At 54.7% G+C, this 20,965-nt stretch overlaps 1 protein-coding gene across 3 annotated transcripts in view; it reads left to right on the top strand.

Annotated features, from left to right (window-relative positions):
• Positions 1 to 19,607, top strand: part of SH2D3C (SH2 domain containing 3C) — a 28,625-nt gene extending 9,018 nt beyond the window's left edge. For 2 of the 3 annotated variants that reach the window (XM_016163692.2, XM_016163693.2), the window contains 10 exons: positions 3,282 to 3,321; positions 9,907 to 10,035; positions 11,141 to 11,595; positions 12,821 to 12,945; positions 14,252 to 14,784; positions 15,705 to 15,820; positions 16,303 to 16,474; positions 17,288 to 17,399; positions 17,835 to 18,041; positions 18,996 to 19,607. In XM_016163692.2, coding sequence (XP_016019178.2) covers positions 3,282 to 3,321; positions 9,907 to 10,035; positions 11,141 to 11,595; positions 12,821 to 12,945; positions 14,252 to 14,784; positions 15,705 to 15,820; positions 16,303 to 16,474; positions 17,288 to 17,399; positions 17,835 to 18,041; positions 18,996 to 19,171 — 2,065 coding nt within the window. In that variant the 3' untranslated portion in view covers positions 19,172 to 19,607. Of the gene's footprint in view, positions 1 to 3,281; positions 3,322 to 6,156; positions 6,394 to 9,906; positions 10,036 to 11,140; positions 11,596 to 12,820; positions 12,946 to 14,251; positions 14,785 to 15,704; positions 15,821 to 16,302; positions 16,475 to 17,287; positions 17,400 to 17,834; positions 18,042 to 18,995 lie in introns of those variants that run through there. The other variant, XM_016163694.2, reaches the window with a different exon arrangement.
• Positions 19,608 to 20,965: the final 1,358 nt, after the last annotated feature.

Below are 20,965 nucleotides of genomic sequence, written 5' to 3' on the forward strand. Positions count from 1 at the left end.
GGCCCTAAGGGGAAGAGGAGGTTCCGGGCAGAGGGAACATCATGTGCAAAGGCCCCGAGGTTGGAGGGAGCTGCACTCCCCGGAGGAAGCGCGGGGTGGCCGGAGGGCAAGAAAGAGTTAGGAGAGAGGAGGGATGGCTGGCAGAGGCCCGGTCCCAGAAGGCCGAGCCACCACGAGGACTAGTCTTTAACCTCAGGGTTGCAGGGGCTGGTGTGACATTCATTCATTCAAACACATCTGCCTGGCACTGCTCTAGGCGGACCCCAATGCCTGCCCTTGTGGAGCTGACGGTTAGTGAGAAGAGACAGTCCACCACGCTTGAGGTAGGATACGTGGTGAGTCAGAGAGAGGCCTACAGAGGTGGAGGGCAGGGAAGGGAGAAGGTCAGACTTTTAGGTGGGTAGCCCGGAAGTCCTCAATGAGAAGGGGACATTTTAGTAGAGGCTTGAAAAGGGGAAGGGAGGAAGCTGGGTAGGTATTTGGAGGGAAGGTTTTCCAGCAGAGGGAACAGAAAGCACAAAGGCCCCGAGGTGGGGACAGAAGCCAGCAGGAAGCCCTGCTTAGCTGGAGCAGTGTGGTCAGACTTGAGATGGGAGAGGTGGTAAGGTCGTGAAGGCCGTTATGAGAACTTTGACTTTTACTCTTGAGTAAAACTGGGGCCACTTCAGTGTGTTAAAGTGGAAAGAAGCCACCACGATCTAACTTCCATTTTAACAGGACTGCTTGGGCTGCTGAGGTAACGACAGGCCAGTAACAAGGTGGTGGCCATAGTCCAGGAAAGAGATGGCAGTCTGTGTCAGCAGACATGGTCACCTTATGTCTTGGAGATCCTGGAGTATTGTAGGTTAGGGGCAGGCGATGGGGGCTGAGTGCTGCCCAGACCCTCGCCTTCCCGGGCCTCTGCCCCGAGCACCCCCATTTGCCCTGGCCACCCCATCGCACCTGATCCCTAGCGCTGCCATCCCCTCCCCAAGGCTCTGCTCCCACCCGGAGCCCGAGGGGAAGTGGACAGGAAGCAGGAGGAAATGCTGGGGCAACCCCAGTGTCCTGGCCAATCTGTTCCCAGCAGTGGAAGGATTTCCGGGCCTGAATGGCCGGAAACGCTGGGATGGGACACCTCACCCAGGAAGAGCGGTGGAGGCGAGCAGGACAGGGGTCCCTTACTCCACCTCGCTCCCACTGCTGGACACCAGCTGCTTTGGGAGCCTACTGCGGCCGAGCACAGCTTGAGGGTTTGCAGTTAGAGGTCAGGCAGGACCTTGGAGGAGGGAAGGTTAGCAACAGGGACTCTAGAATGTCACCACAGAGCGGGCTGTCAGACTGCTTCTCAGCGAGGATCGCCTGGTCTCAGGAGCTGTGGAGACCTAGTATGAAATTCTGGCCTGGAAACACACACCTCGACCACAATTTCTGTTGTCGTTACCGTTGTTTTTAGCTCAGCTCTTTTTTATTTGTCTGGTTTAAATTTATTTTATTCAATTTACTACATTTAAATTTAAATATTGCACTTCTGTATGTGAGGAAGCAGTTCTCCGGTGTTCAGTCTCTCTCCCTATTTTGCAGATGGGGATATTGAGTCTTGTCCCAGACAGAGAGCCAGGGCCCAGCCTGACAGAATTAATAATAATGAGAGAGATTAACATTGATCGAGCGCTTACTATTCATGCATTCCTTTAAGCAATAAATATATCTTGAGCTCCTCCTGAGTGCCAGGCACTGTGTTGGATTAGACAAAGTCGGTGCCCTTGTGGAGGTGTGAGGCAATTATTTGTCGTAGATAAATGTCAAGTGATTATTTCGGGCATGTGAGGAAAATAAAGCAGGGCGAAAGGAATAGGAAGTGCAAAGGCCCTGTGACAAGAATGAGCTTGGCACAAGGCCAATGTGGCCAGGGCAGCACAAAGGTCAGAGTGAGGGAGGGAGGCACGGGGCAGTTGGCGAGGTAGGCAGTTGGGCACCACCAGGCCATTCAGGACCCTATAGACTGGGGAACATATAACCCAGTTCACGCCAATTTTTCTGGCGTAGTAATGGCACCCTCTTCGCTCTCACAAGGGAAGAAGCATTCTGGTTGGATGACATGACGTGGCCAGCCATCTGCAGGCCATGGAGAGGGTTTTCGATCTTGTTCTCCGGGAGATGGGAGGGCGGGGGCGGGGTGTGTGCCCGGTCTGGTGGAGTGGTAGCTGACCGGGGTATGAGAGCGAGCCACCGAGAAGACTGCTGTGTACTCCACGAAGACACAGACGGTGGCCCATGTGGGGCAGAGTTGACACATGGAGAGAAGTGGTCAGAATCTATTTTGAAAGCGGAGCTGCAGGATTTCCTGGTGGATTGGGTGTGGAGCGTGAGCGAGAGGGGAGCCGCGGATGGCCGCAGGTTCTTAGCCAAACAAAGCAACGCGAAGGATGAAACTGACATTGACTGCGATGGGAGGTGGGGGTCTGGAGCAAGGCCATGGTGGGGGAGGACCCAACAGTCCTGCTTTGAATATGACAAGTTCAAGATGACTTCAGACACTCAGGAGGAGATGACAAGGACACAGTTGGGTTTATGAGACTGGTGTCGAAAGGGCAGGTCCAGGCTACATCAGAGAAGGGACAGCATTGAACACCAAGGACCAGGGGAAGTGACTCATGGTGGCCTGCGCGAGGAAGGATGATATTTACTTGGCACCTGGGAAAAACAGCCGCCCTGGCCTCTGGCTTCTTCAGGCCACGTGCCAGCCGCCCTGAAGGAGGAGGGGATAAATTCTACAGCCAACTGGCACCACAGTGTGTTAGGCAGCCGCTGAGTGGGTCACTCTGTACTAGGGAGTGAGTGTATGGCGGCAGGAGAAGAGGCTGAGCCCTAGCCTGGGGCCTCCAACTCCTCAAGCTGGAGAGAGGTGGAGAGAGTACCAGGAGGGCGCGGTGCCCTGCAGCTGGGTGGAGACAGTGATTCAGGAAGCAGGCCCGCGTTAGCATGTAGCATTCATCAGCTTCTTGAGTCTTCACAACAACCTGAGGAGGCAGAGACTGTCATTGCCCCCCCCCCCATAAGAAACCCAGGCTCAGGGAGGTAAAGGGACTTGCCCAGGGTCTCACAGCTGGAGGGTGGAGGAGCAGCCCCGCCCGCAGATTCCCGCAAGCGCTGTCGGCTGCAGTGGCCCCCGCCCCTGCTGTCAGGATGAGCCCTCTGGGGCCCAGAGGGCCAGGTGCTGGCACCAGGCAGGTGGTAGAGGCTGGTAGCTGGGGAGCCAGACAGAGCTGGGGATACTTACCTCTCTTCTCTCTTTCCAGGGCTGCTGGAGAGCTGGAGGCTGGTGGAGACTATGTGAAGGTAAGGGACTGGGCAGGGAGACATGGGAGCAGGGTGCTCAGAGCTTGTTTCATGAAGGGCAGAATCCTCCTCTGAGCCTAGTTAGGAGCCAGATCTCACTGTCTGTCCCCAGGAGGAGAGGGTTTGGGGTGAGGACAGCGCTCGGGGTCTGCTTTCACTCCCAGCATCTTCTTCCCGTGCCTTCCACCATTCTCCCCTGGCCCCACACTCAGGACATCCCGATACTTGTTACCAGCAGATCCTACCCCCGTGCCAGCTGGACAGGGCCCAAGGGTGTCTCTATGCAAGGACCGTGGTGTTGATTGCACCCAGCCCCTGAGCATGGGCTGGTGCTAGGAGGTGGGAGCAAAAAAGAATGACTCAGTTCATCGCAGATAATGGGCACAGCTCACATTTATCACAAGTTTAATTTGTTCTGGGTACTGGGAATGTTGAAAATGCAATTTTGAGATTACTATGATAATAACAATAATACGCCATAACACTTTGAGTTCCTATGGTGCGCGAAGCCCTGCTCTAGGACTGGAAGGGAGACAGTTTTGAGCTCTTTATGTGAATGAGGTCTTCGACTTCTTCCCTCATCATAGGGCGGCAAAGGCTTCTTATGCCCACATACAGATGGGAAACTTGAGGCTCAGAGAAGTACAGCGACTTGCTCATAGCCACACAGCTACTACAGGGGGAACTGTGATTGCAGTCCAAGTTTACTCGAAGCCAAGACCATGGACCAAGCCCTTGGCCCTCTACTTCCAAGAGCACACACCCTGAGCCAGGCCCCCTGCTGAGTACGGGGCATACAGCAGGGGGTGAGGAGCATCAGGCCCTGTGTTCAAGGGCTCCCTGTCCATGTGGGGGCCAGGGCAGAATCGCACAGTGGTTTAGCTTTGTGTTTTGTAGCAGATTCTAATTTTAGTCCCAGACCTGCCACTATTTACCACATGACTTGGGATGTGTGTGTCATCTCTCTGAGCCTCAGGGTTCACCTATGTGAAATGGGGTAACAGTAGCACCTCCAACCCAGGGTTGCTGTGTGCTCAATGAACTCATGCTCAATGAATCCAGGGAGAGCTGGGTCTGGAACAGAGCAGGATGGCCTGGCTCCAGGCCCTAAAGATATTCCAACGCCTGAGATGCTGCGTGTAAAGTTCTGTGTAAGTGACTAGTAATGAGGCAGTATGAGCAATGCTCAGATTGCTGTCCCCCATCACAAGAAGGCTCATGTAAGAAGGCCTTGGAGCTTCAGAAGTCGGGGGCGACTTTCAGCTCAGGAGCTGGGGAGGGGAAGATCACGGAAGACTTTCTGGAGGAAGAGGCACTGAATCCAAGCCATTGCAGTTGACCAGGAGCACTCACCGACATTCCCTCCCCAAACAAAAAGCTGGAAAGGAGACAAAGATAAAGCAGAGATGAGCAGTGAAGTGGTCCAGGCAGGGGCGAGAGCATGAGCAAGGTCAGAAAGCAAGCTGGGTGAGCCCAGGAAGTGCAGTCCAGGGCTGCGGTGAGCTGAGCAGGAGCCCTGTCTCCTCATCCAGAGCTGCATACCGCGGGAGGAAAGAGGCTTCGGGGAGAACCAGCACCAAAGCCAGTGGAGAGAGAACACGCGGGGAGGGGGCATAATTCAGCACCCCACTAATCCCAGCTGCCTGGCAAGGCATTGATGATGCTCCATCACTGATGATGGTAGCGAGATCCCTGTGAGGATTATTTGCTTTGTATTTTTCCTTTAGTTTATGGGGCTAAAAATGTAATTAAAAATATCATAAAAGAAATAATACCCACTCACTGGAACTGATTGAGAAATCCCCTAAAGGATGAAGTCAAAGGAATGTTAGTTTTAGCTTCAAGCCTCAGATGAGGGTGGAATCGATAGTCAAGTTTCTAAAAGTTCATTCCTACCCTAAGGTACTCGGCTTCCAGAATTCCAGGATTCTCAGACCCTGATGTGAATACTTTCATTCTAAGGGAAGAATTCTAAAGTTCCAAGGCCATAAATTCCAAGCTCCATGCTCAGAGGTTCAGAAGTATTTACAGAAAACAACCAAACATACAACTAGGATCCAGAGAGGTGGACTCATCTGCTTTAGGTCACACAGTCTGTCAAAAAGATTTGAACCCCAGGCCTGACCGATGCAGACTCAGCACTGACTCCCTTTGCATTGGAGAGCCTATGATTCTAGCACAAAAAGTCCAGTTTCTAAGACACTAAGCTTGACGATAACAGTATGCATTTCTTGGGCACTTACTTTATGCCTGGCAACTTACATGCATCAGCTCAGCCAATGCTCACAAGACTTCCGCGAGGTCAGCACGGCTATGTTTTCTAGATGACATCTGGGATCCCACAGAAGAGGCTGGTGGGGTGGAGGTGGAGACAGCGCTCTCAACCCCAGGCTGGTGCCCTAACCACTAGCTCACTGGCTCTCCGCACCCCAGAGGCGCTCGATCGAATATCCCGCGATTCTCCGCAGAGTCCCTGATTCCAATTCAGAGAGGAGAAATCCTGGGCTCTGGGAGATTTCCTGAGGCCACAAAGGATTTCGCCAAACATACACAGGGATTTTTCCAGTTTTAGATAGGATTTAATTCAAAGTCTCTGCCCGCTCAGGGTCAGTGAGGGGTGCGGCGAGTGGGAAAGGCAGGACTCCCCTCGCCGGCCCAGGGGTTCCCACCTCACCCCGCTGCCTCCCTTGGCAGGTCCTCTGCTCCGCATCTCCCTACTCCAGGGAGCCGGGGCGCGTGGGGCTGGAGCGCGGGGGGGCGGAGGCTGAGGGGAGGGCGGAGGGAGGAACAATGGCCCCCTCCTCTCCCCTGGCCGGCTGGAGGGTGGGGTCTCCCCGCCCCGCCTCCCCGCTCCTCCCCCGACAAGGCGATGAGGTAATCGCGCCGCCGAGAGGCACGCGCAGCCGGTGCCCAGCCCGGTCGGCCCCCGTGCCCCTGCCCCGCCGGTCGCCGCCCCCCGCACTGTCCCGGCCCCGGCCACCCGGCCGCATCATGACCGAGCGCTGCAGCCTGTGGAGCGCCCTGTCAGCAGCCGCCTGCTGCTTCTACCGTGGCTCCTTCGTGCAGGTGCAGGTGAGGGGGTGGCACGGCCCCCGCCAGGCGCTCGGGGCTGGGACCCCCGGCCGCTCGGCCACGGGCCCAGGAGCTGGGAGCCGCAGCGCCGCGAGGCCGCGCAGGGTCTAGCTGGGCAGGGGGCTGCGGGCTGCGGGGCTGCGGGAGGGGGCGGGGTCGCCCCAGCCTCACCTCTGGGCACCGGACGCTCTTCAGGGTGAGGGTCTGGCTGCCACTCCCGGGACTCGGGACTCGGGGCTGCGGGGGCTGCCGTTCTGGTCCTGCCTTCTCCGCAGGAGGGAGCTGAGCTGGGGCTTTAGGTATCGGGAGATGGGGGTCCCCGGCGTCCTGCCGGACCTCAAGCGAGCTCTCCGGCTCCTGCGGCTGACCCGGGCAGCTTGGCTTCCCATTGTACCGGGAGCGCTGGGCTTGGGGTCGAAGTCCGAGAGCGGGGCGTGAAGCAGAAATGTTGCTGCAGGTCCCAGGGGCTGGGGTCAGAGCGTCTGCTGCCCTCCTGTCCTCTAGGCTGCCTGGGGCACGCTCTGGGCGCTGGGCTCTCAGGCCAGCTGGCGGGGCAGTGCCGGACGACGTGGTGCGGTGAAAGGGTTAAACGGAAGGGGGTGGAGGGGAGGACCCGGACCCCGCCTCTCTGCGGAGCATCATCTGGAGATGGTTTTGCTTGAGATTGCCAGACTAGAAAAACTAGAGGGGGCTTTGCTGGGCTCAGGCTGGTGGGAAGGGGTTAAGATCCTGACCAGGGGTCTCCGTGCTTTTGCCTCCTGAGTCCCTGGGGGACGCCGGGCGCGTCACCTCTGCGCTGCCCTGAGCTCACACACACACGCTCGGAGCCCGCCTGAATGACGGCCGCGCCGGCGGCGGAGCGCAGCATCCCCGCACCGGCCAATCAGGTGAACGCAGGCTGGGAGGCGGTGAGATCATCTCTGGCCAATAGCAGTGCGCCGAGCGCGGGGATGCTGCAACGCTCCGGCCCTACCCCTTCTTCCCGCTCCCTCCCCGTGAGGGTGAGGAGGGCACAGGGACCCTAGGGTTCCTCACCCTCGAATGTGTGAGAGGACCAAGTTGCCCCCTGCCCCGGATTCTCCTAGACTATTGATTATGGCTGGAAAAGTGAAGCCCCCTGTCCCACCCCCATTTACAGGTGAGGATACCCAGGTTCGGAGAGGGAAAGTGACTGGCTCAAGGTCACACAGTGGCAGGCAGAGTCGCGGGACCAGGTTCTTTACCACACAGCCCCCTCCCCTTCTTTGTCCCGTATTCCTCCTGCTCTAGCTAGGGGATCTGGGCAAGTTCTCAACTGCATGCTGCTTGTCAAGGAGAAGGGCCCTAGAAAGCTGGTGTCTTCTTTGGTCCTCGGGGCGCGTGGTGTGATATAAGGGGAGGCCAAGGGTCCCGGAGAATATGAAACCCTGTGGAGAACTGCAGGTTTCTGTGCAGCCCTGGGCCTCCCCGCCTCTTCCCCGACACCCAATCAATGGTGCCCTAAATGCCCTTCCCCCAACCCTTTCCCCTCTGCCCTACCCTGCCCTGCCAGTGTCTGGAAAACACTAGATCACTCTCTACACAGCAGGCTGAACCTACCTCCAACACTAAGAAAATCTTCCGTGGCTCTGCTGTGGCCTCTGGGTAAACCCCAGCTCCCTAAGGCAGCATCACAACCCTGCCATCTGCCCCTGCCACCCCCGGCCCCTTTGAAGCTTCTCACCTCCCTCCCCCACCCCACCCCCAGGGCTTTGGCTCTGCTCATAGGGCCCTGACTTTACCACTCTCTTCCCAGAAGCTCTTCCCTGCCCATCTGCCCGCCTGTCTGTCCCCCATCCAATGCTTTTGCTTGGCTCATCCAGTCCCTCTTTGGGCTGCACTGGAAACATCACCTCTTCAGGGACTCCACTCCCTGACTCGATGAGGAGGGACATTCTCAACTGCTCCCAGAGCTCACTGTGCATCTTGGACATTCAGAAACCCTAGAATTACTTGTTAGGGTCTATGTGGCTCTCCTAGGGCAGAGGCCACCTGTCCTGATGTCCTTGAGGCCTCAGCCCCTGGCGCAAGACCTGTCCCAGAGTTGGGGCTTAATCAATGTTGAAATAATGGAGTCAGACATCTCTGAAGCTGAGAATCAGGGTGTCTTGGGAGAAGTGTAGATTAAGGCACGCTGAGGGGTGGAAAATGGAGCTGCAAAGTTAGGCTCTGAGATCTGTGGAAGGTCTAGTGAGGCAGGGAACGGATGGAAAGACCCTCAAACCCTTGTGAGTAGCGGGTCCTAAGGAAAAGACAGTCACCTGGGCTGAACCCAGGTCTTTTAGTGCCCCCCTTTATCTGTCCTGTCATCTGACCATTTGGGGGCCAGACCTAGCTGTCCTGGAGAAGCCATCTGTGGGGTCTAGAGTTGAAGGAAGGGTGAAGAAGCAATGCCACATGCCCTCACAGTGACAAGGACATCTGCGGGCTAGTCATAGTACTCTGGAGTATTATCTCCTTTCATCCTTGCAACTCGGTGAGGCAGGATTCATCATTGTACCCTTTTTACAGAGGAAAAAAACAAGGCTCAAAGAACTCTGAGCACAGCACAGCCAGGGTCGGGCTGGGCTTTGTGGCGGGGGCATACCTGGCCATTGGGACTCCCTTCTGATTGCCCTTAGGCCTCCAACCCCAGGCCACAAAACAAGAAAACCAGGAATGTCCCCCTCGGGCAGGTGGAAACAGGGGGTTCTGGCCATTATCTCCACTGAGTGACCTTGGGCTTCCCTGTTGGGCTCTGGTTTCCCAATCTGGCAAGGATTGCTTGAGATGGCAAGGAGGAAAGGGACTTGGGAATTGTAAAGGACAACAGGATGCTTGTTTGGAGGCCTCTGTTCCCCTGTTGATAACTTTCTCTCTTACCCTTCCACCGTATAATTCACTGTCCCCAAATATATCCTTGCCACCCAACTCTATGTTTTTGTCCATGCCTTTGCCAGGTACCTGCTGCTTTACCTTCCAGATTCACCCATAGAACTTCCCCCTCCACTCACTTTAACATCAGTTTGGTGTCTCTGGTGCATAACGAGTGTTTTCTTATTGCCGTCTCATCCAGGAAGCATTCCTGGACCGTTTGACCTCACCTAGCTTCATGCCCTCCCGTCTAAAAGCCACCCTGCTCTTTGCCGCTGTCCAGTACTATGGTGCTGACCACAGTCTGTTCAAGTGCTCATGTGGCTTTTCCTTCCCTCTTAGACCGGAGGCTTGCTTGAAGAAAGGGCCTGGTTTATTTAATTGCCTCACTTACCCGTGGCACATAGTACAGTGCCTAGAACACAGTAGGCACTGTTTGGCGGAACTGAGATTTCTTTACTCTTGCCAGGAAGTCCCCATCCAGGCAAGAGTAAAGAAATGGGTAAGGACCATTCTGGCCCCTGTGCTAAGTGTTGCCAGGGTCCTGGGATAGAATGGGTTCACCTGGGGTAGGGGGAGATTGGGAGGGAAGGAGGAAGGGGGCTTCGGATTGGATGTCCATTCTCGCTGTCTCCTGCCCAGTTCTCCAAGGAGAAGTACATCCTGGACTCATCGCCTGAGAAACTGCACAAGGAGTTGGAAGAAGAACTCAAGCTCAGCAGCACAGACCTCCGTAGCCATGCCTGGTACCATGGCCGCATCCCCCGTGAGGTGAGTGGGTCCTGAGCTGGGACCTCAGCCCTAGACCCTTTCACCCACCGCTCAGCCAGCCCCAGTCCAGAAAGGCTCTGATCTATTGCTTGGTGGGGTTCTATCAGAGTGGACTACCAGGATGAGGTCTAGTTCTGCTATTTACTGACTGTATGACCTTGGACAAGTCACTTCACCTCTCTGAGGCTCAGTTTTCTCCTCTGTAAAATGGAGGATAATAAGAGTACCTAACTCAAAGGGCTAGTGTGAGAATTAAATGAAATAATAGTAAGTGCCTAACATGATGTCCGACATGCAGTGAGTTCAAGGAACATTGTCCTTTGTTGTTGTTATTACTATTTTTTTTTTTACTGTTTTGTTATGGGCCTATACATCAGCCTCCTGTATGTTTTGGTTAATGAGTATCAGTCCTTAGGCTGCTCAGTTTGGGCAACGTTGAGTTTTCGGGCTGAGACTCACACTCAGGCTGATAGTCACCTGTTTCCTCTTTCATTCATGCTGTAGATCTTTGTCAGCTCCGCCAGGCCCTGTGCTGGGCACTCGGGATGCAAAGATCAAACAGGTGGTGGCTTCCCTTGAGGGCCGGTGCTCCACGGTGGGAGCTGATGGGCAGGCGGACGGTCAGAGCCCAGTGGGAGAAGTGCAAGAGTGGGGTGCCAGCCGGGAGTGTGGGTGAGCCCCGAGGGGGTTGTTGAGGAGAGGGGTTATTGCGAGATGGAAAGGAGTTCACCAGGTGATCGGGGGCAGGGCGGGGCAGGATATTCCAGGCAGAGGAAGAGGCTTGAGGGCAGCCAGAGACAGGCACGAACACTGGGTGTTTGGAAGAGCCGGGGTCGTCCCTCTGCCCAACGTGAGGGAGGGAAGGGGTAGGTCTGAAACTGAGTTCCAGATCATGGCGACCCCAGTTCCCCAGACCCTGTGTCCCCGTGACTTCCATTCCAGGGTGATGAGGCCTGACGTTTCTGAGCCTCTTTGTGTTGCCTCAGACCCAGAGCCTCTGGTTGAGTTGCCTGAGATGTCTCTGTTTACCCTGTCCCCAAGATCCTGGGTGTGGCCCTCTCCTGACCCTGCCCTGCCATGCCTGAGCCCAGCCTGCCTCCTGCAGGTCTCAGAGACGCTGGTGCAGCGCAATGGCGACTTCCTCATCCGGGACTCGCTCACCAGCCTGGGCGACTATGTGCTCACGTGCCGGTGGCACAACCAGGCCTTGCACTTCAAGATCAACAAGGTGGTGGTGAAGGCGGGCGAGAGCTACACCCACATCCAGTACCTGTTCGAGCAGGAGAGCTTCGACCACGTGCCCGCCCTCGTGCGGTACCACGTGGGCAGCCGGAAGGCGGTGTCGGAGCAGAGTGGCGCCATCATCTACTGCCCTGTCAACCGCACCTTCCCGCTGCGCTACCTGGAGGCCTGCTATGGCCTGGGCCAGGGCGGGGGCAAGGCTGCCAGCCCCGCCAGCCCCTCGGGCCCCAAGGGCAGCCACATGAAGCGGCGCAGTGTCACCATGACCGACGGACTCACCGCCGACAAAGTCACCCGCAGCGACGGCTGCCCCACCAGGTAAGCCAGGACACCACACTCAGCCTCAGTCTCCCCACTCGTCAACTGGGGGTTCCGTAATGAGAGTGCTGGTGAGAAAGGGGAGGCCCCGTCACTCTGACCTGGGGCCCCAGTGTGCAGGGAACAGGAGGGAGGGCGGGCCGCGCCGGCGAGGCCACGCAGGGCTCGCAGGGTGCAGTCCCAGCTCTGCTCCCACCGGCTGTGTGCCCCTCGGCCTTGTCACTCCTCTCACCTCCGCGCTCCTGCCTGTAAAGCGCCCGCGCTGGGACAGCCCCCTCTCGCTCAAGGGGGACCCTGGGTACTGCCCTATCCCAGGCAGAGCGCCTGGTGCCTTTCCCCGGTGATCCTCCTCCCCACCTCATCTAGCGAGGCCAAGGTGAACATCAGAACGGAGGGCTTTGCTGTTTACAAACCACCACACAGAGAATGGAATGTTCTTAGCAACACTTTGATGACGCGCAGTTGCCTCTGGGGCTAGGTCAGACCAGGCCCGGATCCCAGGAAAGGCCACAGCAGCAAATCATTCCCGAGGCTGGCTGTGCACCTAGCCCTGTGCTGAGTGCTCTCTTTGTTCACGCCCCGCTGGGCAGTAGCTCCTGTCCATGCCCCTATTTTATAGATGAGGAAATAGGCCTAGAGAGGGGAAGCCGCTTGCTAGGTTGAGAGAGGTAAGATTGACATTCAAGCCCAGGTCTGTGACCCCAAAGTCTGTGCTCCTAATTTCAATGGCTTCCCTGGCTGTTTGCAGAAAGACCTGTCATTCTGGGCCACTAATGCTTGGATATGTATCATATCCCTGGGGCTAGGGGCTGTCAGCCAAGGAACTGATGGTTGGATACCCTGTGGGCAGCAGCCGCTGGCCTGTGGTTTAGAACCAGTGATGGTACTGGTGCCACAGGCCATGTGTGATCCAGGAACCCTGAGCATAGCATGGGAGCAGTGAGGAGGGGTCAGATTGGCAGGCCTGGCTCCCTGGGGCTCCTCATCCTTCCTGCTAGCCCGCCTTCCCAGACAGTTCTCCAAGTGGACTGCACAACCCCTTCCTCCTCTGGGCTTCAGTTTTTGTACCTGTCAAGTGGAAAGTTGGACTCGATAATCTCTGAGCCCTTTCTGCCTCTGAAGTTCTGCAGATCTAGGGAGGAAGCAGAGGTGGGGAGGGGGTCCTTTGGCTGGCTGAGGACCCCAACCTCTGGGTCCTCTGCTCATGAAGGTGTCTGCTCCACAGCACATCACTACCCCACCCCCGAGAATCCATCCGCAACTGTGCCCTCAGCATGGACCAGATCCCAGACCTGCACTCGCCCATGTCTCCCATCTCCGAGAGCCCCAGCTCCCCTGCCTACAGTACCGGTATGGCCAGTGGAGGGGATAAGGGCAGGTGGGGGCATCTGGTGGCAGTCTGGCGTCAATGACCTTGTGTGCGCACGTGTTTTTGATGAGTTCTGTTACCGGGTGTGATTATGTGTGTCGCTATCTCTTTTCTAAGAGCAAGACCCTACAAGAACTTACACTACAAACCTGCTAGCAGAACTATTAAGGTCGACATGCAAATCAGATCCATGGTTTGCTCATTTAGCAACAGTTTATCGAGCCCCTACTGGATACCAGGCACCGTGCATGAAGTAGTTTTCAGTGCTTTCCAGTAGTTTCCGGAATGCATGAAGTCTGCTGGAAGCTCACTGTGTTACCAAACCTGGGCTCAAAGGCTGTACGATACACTCACCTCACGCAGCAGCACAGCCTCATTGGTTATGCGTGTAGGACGCTCTGCTGGTCCCTGCATCGACTGGGACCAAGAGAGCCCCGATTTCAAATGGCCGGCCCAAACCAAGTTTGCCATGTTATGTTTTTTTTGCTTTTTTTTTTCTTTTAAATGGACTTTATTTTTTAGAGTAGTTTTTAGTTCACAGTGAAGCTGAGCAGAAAGTTCAGACTGCTGAGCTTTTTCAAATACAAAGAAAATGTACATTGTAGAAACACACCACTTGTTCATTTCTGGAAGAAAAAAAAAAGAAGAATGTTTCCAGTTATCGATGGGACAATGTCTAAGCAACTTGGCATACTTACACACCCAGGAGCCGGGTTTTAAATCCCAGCTCTCCCACCGCCTGGCTGGGTGACCTTGGGCAAGTCAGGTTATGTCTCTGAGCCTCAGTTTTCTCATCTGTAGAATGAAGACCACAAAAGAACTTACTTTACAGGATGTCGAGAGGGTTAATGGACAAAGAAAAATCTCACAGGCAGTAGGAACTCAATAGCATCACCTCTAATTTTGGATGATGGATTTACTGTTGTTGACCAGTGTATCTCCAGCATGTCACCAGCTCCTGGCACATGTGAACCCACCAAATCATTATCACTAATTCATCAAGAAGTAATTCCATGTGTCACAATGAACTCCAACAAGTGCTTACTTAGCTTCCCTGAATCTCTGAAAGCTCTTCCAAAGAGTTCAGTGGTTGTGTGCAGATTCCTGGGGGCCAATGATTTCAGAGTATTGCTGAGGGCCGGTCCATTTGCTAGTCTTCTGGGCCCGGCCTGGGTGCAGGGAAGTTGGGTTGCCGTCTGTAGGGAGACTGTCTTTTGGGCAGGAGGTAGGGGAACCTCACTGGGTGGGAGCCATAGTAACTAGTCCTCTCCCTCTGTCTCCCTACAGTGACCCGTGTTCACACCACCCCTGCAGCCTCCTCAGCCACAACACTGCCTGCTTCCCCTGTCACCCGCCGCTCCAGTGAACCCCAGCTGTGTCCTGGAAGTGCCCCAAAGCCTTCCGGGGAGCCGGACAAGGGCCCTTATGCCAGCCCTTCCCACACCCTCTGCAAGGCCTCTCCATCACCATCGCTCAGCAGCTACAGTGACCCGGACTCTGGCCATTACTGCCAGCTCCAGCCTCCCATCCGTGGCCGAGAATGGGCAACAGTTGAGGCCTCCAGCCGGCAGGCAAAGAGCTACGGGGAGAGGCTAAAGGAACTGTCAGAAAATGGGGCCCCCGAGGGGGACTGGGGCAGGGCCTTTACAGTCCCCATCGTGGAAGCCACCTCTTCCTTCAACCCAGCCACCTTCCAGTCGCTACTGATCCCCAAGGATAACCGGCCCCTGGAGGTGGGCCTCCTGCGCAGGGTCAAGGAGCTGCTGGCCGAGGTGGATGCCCGGACATTGGCCCGGCATGTCACCAAGGTTGACTGCCTGGTAGGTGCTGGGTACACGCTGGGACAGAGGTAGCATCCCTGTCCCCTGGCTTTGGAACAGGGGTGAAGGTAGTGAGGAATACAGCCAATGGACCTGGGTTCTGGCTTCATGGCTGTCCTTAACTTGCGTGACTCTGGGCCGATAGCTTTTCTGGGCCTCCATTTTCTTCTTTTAAAAAGGCAACCCCCTCCCCCCAAACCCAAGGTATTTTTGCTTTCTCCAGATGTCAGTTTGGCACTGGAATCAGGCAGTCCCGAAACCCATTGGCGTCTGACTTCCTGGGGTACTTTTTGAGCCTGGTGAAAGTCCAGGGCTGGTCCAGGGAAGAGAGAAGACCCTACTCACCGCCCCCACGCCCTCTGGTGGACAAAATAAGCAAAACTCTTTACCTGCGCCCATAAATTGTCAAAGGCAGGGGTGTTTGCTTTGAACGAATTTTTGCCCATCTAAGGACTCCGACTCTCTCCGCATCTCAGTTTCTCCTTCTGAAGTTTGGAGGGCGCTGGTTACTTGGTCACTCTGGTCTCACAGCTCAGCAAGCAAGAAAAGAGACTGCACAGATGTTGCTCTGTGAAGGACACGGAGGTGTGAAGGGAACAATGCTGGGTTCTAGGGCCAGTGTGTGACCTTGGATAAGCCCTTTCTCTCCCTGGGACTTAGGTTTGCCTTTTGGAATAAGGTAGTCCTGGTCCTTAACCTCAACTGAATATTTAACATGTCAGAGACCTCTGGGCATTTTTCCATTTATCGGATGAGGAAAACAAGGCTCATTTGCTCCATTTTAGAGAGTTAACAGTAGATCCGGAATTCAAACCCGACCTCCCAGCCAGGCTGCCCGCTTAGGCAAAGCTCTCTTGATTCCCAGATGGCTTGGGCCAGCCACGACAGGAAATTAATCAGCCCTCTGGGCGTCCTTGCAGGTTGCTAGGATACTGGGCGTTACCAAGGAGATGCAGACCCTAATGGGAGTCCGCTGGGGCATGGAGCTGCTCACCCTCCCCCATGGCCGGCAGCTACGACTAGACCTGCTGGAAAGGTAAGGCAAGCACCAGCGCTCAAGGGCCGCGCGGGGAATCCCCGGGCTACCTCCAGTCCTTTTGCTGTGGCTGGTTGGCCAATCACAGTCTCCCAGCCCGGGTTCTGGCCACGCCCCCTACCCCATTGACCAATCGCAACTTGTTATTTAGCTCCAAGAAATTCTGGTTTCTCAAAGACTGAGTCCTTTATCTCCGGTCTCACCTTTGCATCCTCTTGACCAGTCACAGTCCAAAAGCCCCATCAGCTCTGGCTTCTCTTTCCCAATTTCCCTGATCAATCACAAGCCCCTCAGCCAGGCGCTCAAGGGCTTCTGGCCGCGCCCCTCACTCTGGCGGCGCCCCCTAATCTCATTGACCCTTTAACAACCTCTCAGTTTGGGTTCAGCTCTCCGGCCCCGCTGCAACAGCAGGGGAGCGGCAGGGCCCCTTCCTGCCAAGCTGAGTCCTTGGCCCCGCCCCTCTGACCTGGCCTCTTCAATAGGTTCCACACCATGTCCATCATGCTGGCTGTGGACATCCTGGGCTGCACCGGCTCTGCTGAGGAGCGGGCAGCACTTCTGCATAAGACCATCCAGCTGGCGGCTGAACTTCGGGGGACCATGGGCAACATGTTCAGCTTCGCTGCAGTCATGGGCGCCCTGGATATGGCCCAGGTAGTGAGGGGCCCGCGCAGAAAGGGGCATCCCATAGACTGTCTGGAAGAGCCCTGGGACATATTCCTTTGGGATGGCTGTGCGTTGGTTCAGGAAGAACTCTGTGACTTTCTCTGCAGCGCTGGTGACAGGGCAACTGGAAGAGCTGAGCTCTCTAAGCGCGGAGCTGTTCTGAGAGCAACTCTTTCCTCTTCTCTGGGCCTCAGTTTCCCCACCTGTAAAATGAACAAGGAACAATATAGGAGTATAAAGTATACATATAAAATGGCTATCATTTTGTGAGCACTTACTGTATGCTAGATGCTACGCTAAGTACTTTATAAGCACTGATTCTTCAAAACAATCTCATGAAGTAAATGTCTTTGTTGTCCCCATTTTACTTATGGAGAAATTGGGGCAGAGCAATACTTGCCTAAGGTCACACAATCAGAGGCTGAAGAAGTTGGGATTCAAACCAGGTCTGTCTAATTTCAGAGCTGGAAACTCATCCACTCTCCCATGCCTAGTAAATAGCAACCTTGGGATCTCAAAGACAGTGGTTCAACTTCCAGCTCTGCCCATTATTTTTGGAATGACCTTGGGCAAGTCATTTCCATCTCTGAGTCTTAGTTTCCTCATCTGTAAAATGGGTTGTTGCGAGGGCTTCACGAGAGACACATGCAAAGCAGTCAGTTAGCACCGTCCCCGATATATGTATGAATGGCGACCATAATAATAATTATTATCCCACATCTGGGTGTCCTCTCAGCAAGGTGGTCTGTGGCCCCTGCAGGCCCCTTTCCTGGCTGGTCACTCACAGTCTGGTCTTCCCAGATTGTCCGGCTGGAGCAGACATGGATAACCCTGCGGCAGCGACACACAGAAGGTGCCATCCTCTATGAGAAGAAGCTCAAGCCATTTCTCAAAAGCCTCAACGAGGGCAAAGGTACCTCTCCCACCTTCCTGTGTGACCTTCCACAGCTTGCAGCCCTCTCTGGGCCAGCAAAGAATTTCCTGGTGTGGATAACGATAAGAGATTGACTGAACTCAGTGCGAGCCATTTTCTGTGCACTTACTCTGCCCCCGGGGACTGTGTAAGCTGAGTCCAGGTCCAGGCTGGGCCCTTAGGGCTGGGGCTGGGCCAAGGCCAGGTGGGTTCAGCTGTAAGGAAAGATCATCTATCCCCTGAGTCAGGAGCCCTGGAGGCTTCCTGAGACTCCAGACAGGCCCTTTCCCTTCCCCCTTTCGCATCTCAGTTTCTGGGAGGGCTGCGGGCAGTAAGGCGGGAGTGGGGGCGGGGGGGGGCATGGGAAGGGGGAGTGCGGTGAGATGGGGGGGGAACTCCAGGGTCTCTAAGCGCCCACTGCTTCCTCCCCTGCAGAAGGCCCCCCGCTGAGCAACACCACATTTCCCCACATACTGCCTCTCATCACTCTGCTGGAATGTGACACAGCCCCTGCTGAGGGCCCGGAGCCCTGGGGCAGCACGGAGCATGGCGTGGAGGTGGTGCTGGCCCACCTGGAGGCTGCCCGCACAGTGGCACACCACGGAGGCCTGTACCACACCAACGCTGAGGTCAAGCTGCAGGGTGAGTTCCCTGGTCACATCCTGGGGGCAAGACGGTCACTGGTCCTGCGGCCTTTGCTCTCCCCTTTCCTCCAAATGTCCATTCCTATTTCTCCACCCCTCTTTCCTGCCCTGTTTCCCTGACTCATTTTTCTCATTCATTTTCTTCCTCACTCATCAGTTCAACAAGCAGTGGTTAGTGGCAGGCACCAGGTGGACACAGAAAAGATTCAAAGTGCACCACAGATCACATCTCAGTGTGTCTTTAGCATCTCCGAGCCTCAGTTTCCTCATATGTGAAGTGGGTATCCTAACAGGCCTACTTCACTAGTTGTTTGCAAAACACTTGGCCTGGGGCCCAGGGGCTGAGGCCGACTGGCCCTACCTCCCTGGCCCTGCCCTGCCCTGCTCCTCAGTCTAGTTGAAAGGTAGAGCTTCCTCTCCTGAAAGGAGCAGAGAGAAAGGCCTTCAGACAATCCATCTTTCACCGCTTTGGGTATTAGTTAAGTCATAAAAATTTACTGTAGACAAATTGGAAATTACAGCTGAGCAAAAACAAAATTTAAAAAAATCACCCACAATTACCCTGAGATTATTGCCGTGATTATTCTGGTGTATGTCTGTCCTGACTTTTTCTTTTTAAGAAAAAAAAAAAATTTATTTTTGCATTGACTAATAAAATGTATATATGTTTCTTAGGGAAAAAATTGTAACTTACAGAAAAATACAAAAAAAAAAAAAAAGAAGAAAAATCACCCAAGATCCCCCCAAATTAATATTAATATTTTATCTCCTAGTCATTTTTAAATTATATGTTGCAAATAATAGGGCAAATACTTGGTGCTAAATTGCGTGGCCATGTCCATCAACAATCCATGTCGAATCCCTGCAGAACTGGAGGGAGGGATGGGGTGACCCCAGGCGCGAGCCCCAGCCTCCCCAGCTGCATGATGGACCCCTCTGCCCCGCCCCGCAGGGTTTCAGGCCCGGCCAGAGCTCCTGGAGGTGTTCAGCACTGAGTTCCAGATGCGCCTCCTCTGGGGCAGCCAGGGTGCCAGCAGCAGCCAAGCCCGGCGCTACGAGAAGTTCGACAAGGTTCTCACTGCCCTGTCCCACAAACTGGAGCCTGCCGTCCGATCCAGCGAGCTGTGACCCACACAGACCCTTCCCCTCTGTAAGCTGCAGGCAGCAACGGGGACAGAGGGGCACAGAGCTTTCCCCGGAGCACCCCAGGGACACTGTGATCAGCCCAAGAACGTTCTGGGCTCAATGCCAGGATCGCCCTTCACCTCCAGGGTCCTGCAGAGGCTCTGGGCTCCATCCCACCCGCCACATGCACACCAAGTCTCCCTTCAGGAAGAGCCGGAACCCTGGTTCCTTTCTCCAGCGTCTGCTTCTCCCCTTCCTGTTGAGGTGTCGTGTGTTTGAGCCATGGGAGGCTCTTCACGCCTCCTCACTCTTCTCCAGGCATCTGCTCCCCACTGACACCAAGGCCTCCATCTGGCTGTAAATAAGTATGTCTGTTCTGTAAATAGATGTACAGAAGCCATGCTCTTTCTTTCATATAATAAACTTTTATGACTCTTTATTCTGTCTCTTAGGGAGTCCTGGGGGCAGGGGGAGGAAGTATCTCTTCTTAGGTGAAAGGTGGCAAAATTCATTCAACAAATATTTAGCACCTGGGGCATTCCAGACTGTATCAGGAGCCAGAGTTGCAGCCAATACTAAAACCCAGTCCCCATTCTGGAGGCGCTCACAGCCAGTGGGGGAGATAAACAGTCAGTTCTAAGCAGTGGGAAAAACGCTGACCTGCCTACCCCATTCCCTGCCGGGGAGAAGCCACAGCAAAGGCTCCCACAGACACACAGCCAAGGATCCCAGATGTCTGAGGCAGAAGGGCTTTTGAAATCTAGGATTCCACCTCCCCTTCGAGAAAACCCAGGGAGAAGAGACTTTCCCTGGGTCACATCAGCAGAATGAGGAAGGCTCGAACTTAGGTGTCTTGACCTGGAGTTCTTTTCTTCCCTCTTCTCAATAGTGGGAACCACTAATTTCTTTTCAGGCTTTGAGATGTGGCCCCAGGAGGTGCAAGTTGGGGTGGGGGCAGGAGGACTTTGAAAAGGGCTGTGAAGGTAGTTGTCTTCATTCTGCATGTGGGGGAGGTAAGCAATATGGATCGACAGGATTCCAGGGCAGGCTGGAGGCCTGAGGAGCCTGTTCACTGAATTCGAAATGTCTGGAGTTCTTTGCCTTCTGAATCCTTTCACTAAGAGACTCTGGGTGACAGTGCATTAGATCTTCGGTGGCAGCCAAACTTGGGTTCAGTCCTATTGTTTGTTGGCTAGGTAACCTTGGATATGAAGCTTAACCTCTCAGGTCCCAATTTCCACCTCTGTAAAATGGGGACAATAACAAAATCGATCTCTCAGGATTGTTGTTAAACCATTTAGCACACACAGAGTAGCTGCTAGGTAAATGACCGCCATGTTTTTTATACATAGTAGATTGTCAACGATGATTTATTTCTTTGAGTCAAACACTTTATGTGCTATACTGCATTAGAATATCACCATTTCTCTGTGTGACAGGTATTGTTATCATCTTGTAGGATATATAAGCTATCTAACACCAATGGCGCACAGTCGGTGCTCACCAAAAGCTGTTACCGAGAGCTCTTTTATTAAAGAACAAGGCTCTTTGCACAGTGTAAGGTGCCGCAGAAGTTTTTGCTACAATTGTTACGTCACCCTTGTGGTCATAATCCTTTATTATTCTTTTGGAGCTACTATGATGGTCCCCTAGTTACCGTGGTCATGGAAACGCGGCCAGCCGTCCCCGATTGGACAGTTCGTGGGCTCCCCCTTGAGGCTACCTTCTGGTCCTGCTGTGGGATGACCAGGCCGGCCTTGCGGAGGGACGCGAGGGGAGCCGGGAGTTGTAGGCCGC

The sequence above is a fragment of the Rousettus aegyptiacus genome, unplaced genomic scaffold (assembly GCF_014176215.1).
Source record: "Rousettus aegyptiacus isolate mRouAeg1 unplaced genomic scaffold, mRouAeg1.p scaffold_m13_p_3, whole genome shotgun sequence".
Lineage (NCBI taxonomy): Eukaryota > Metazoa > Chordata > Mammalia > Chiroptera > Pteropodidae > Rousettus > Rousettus aegyptiacus.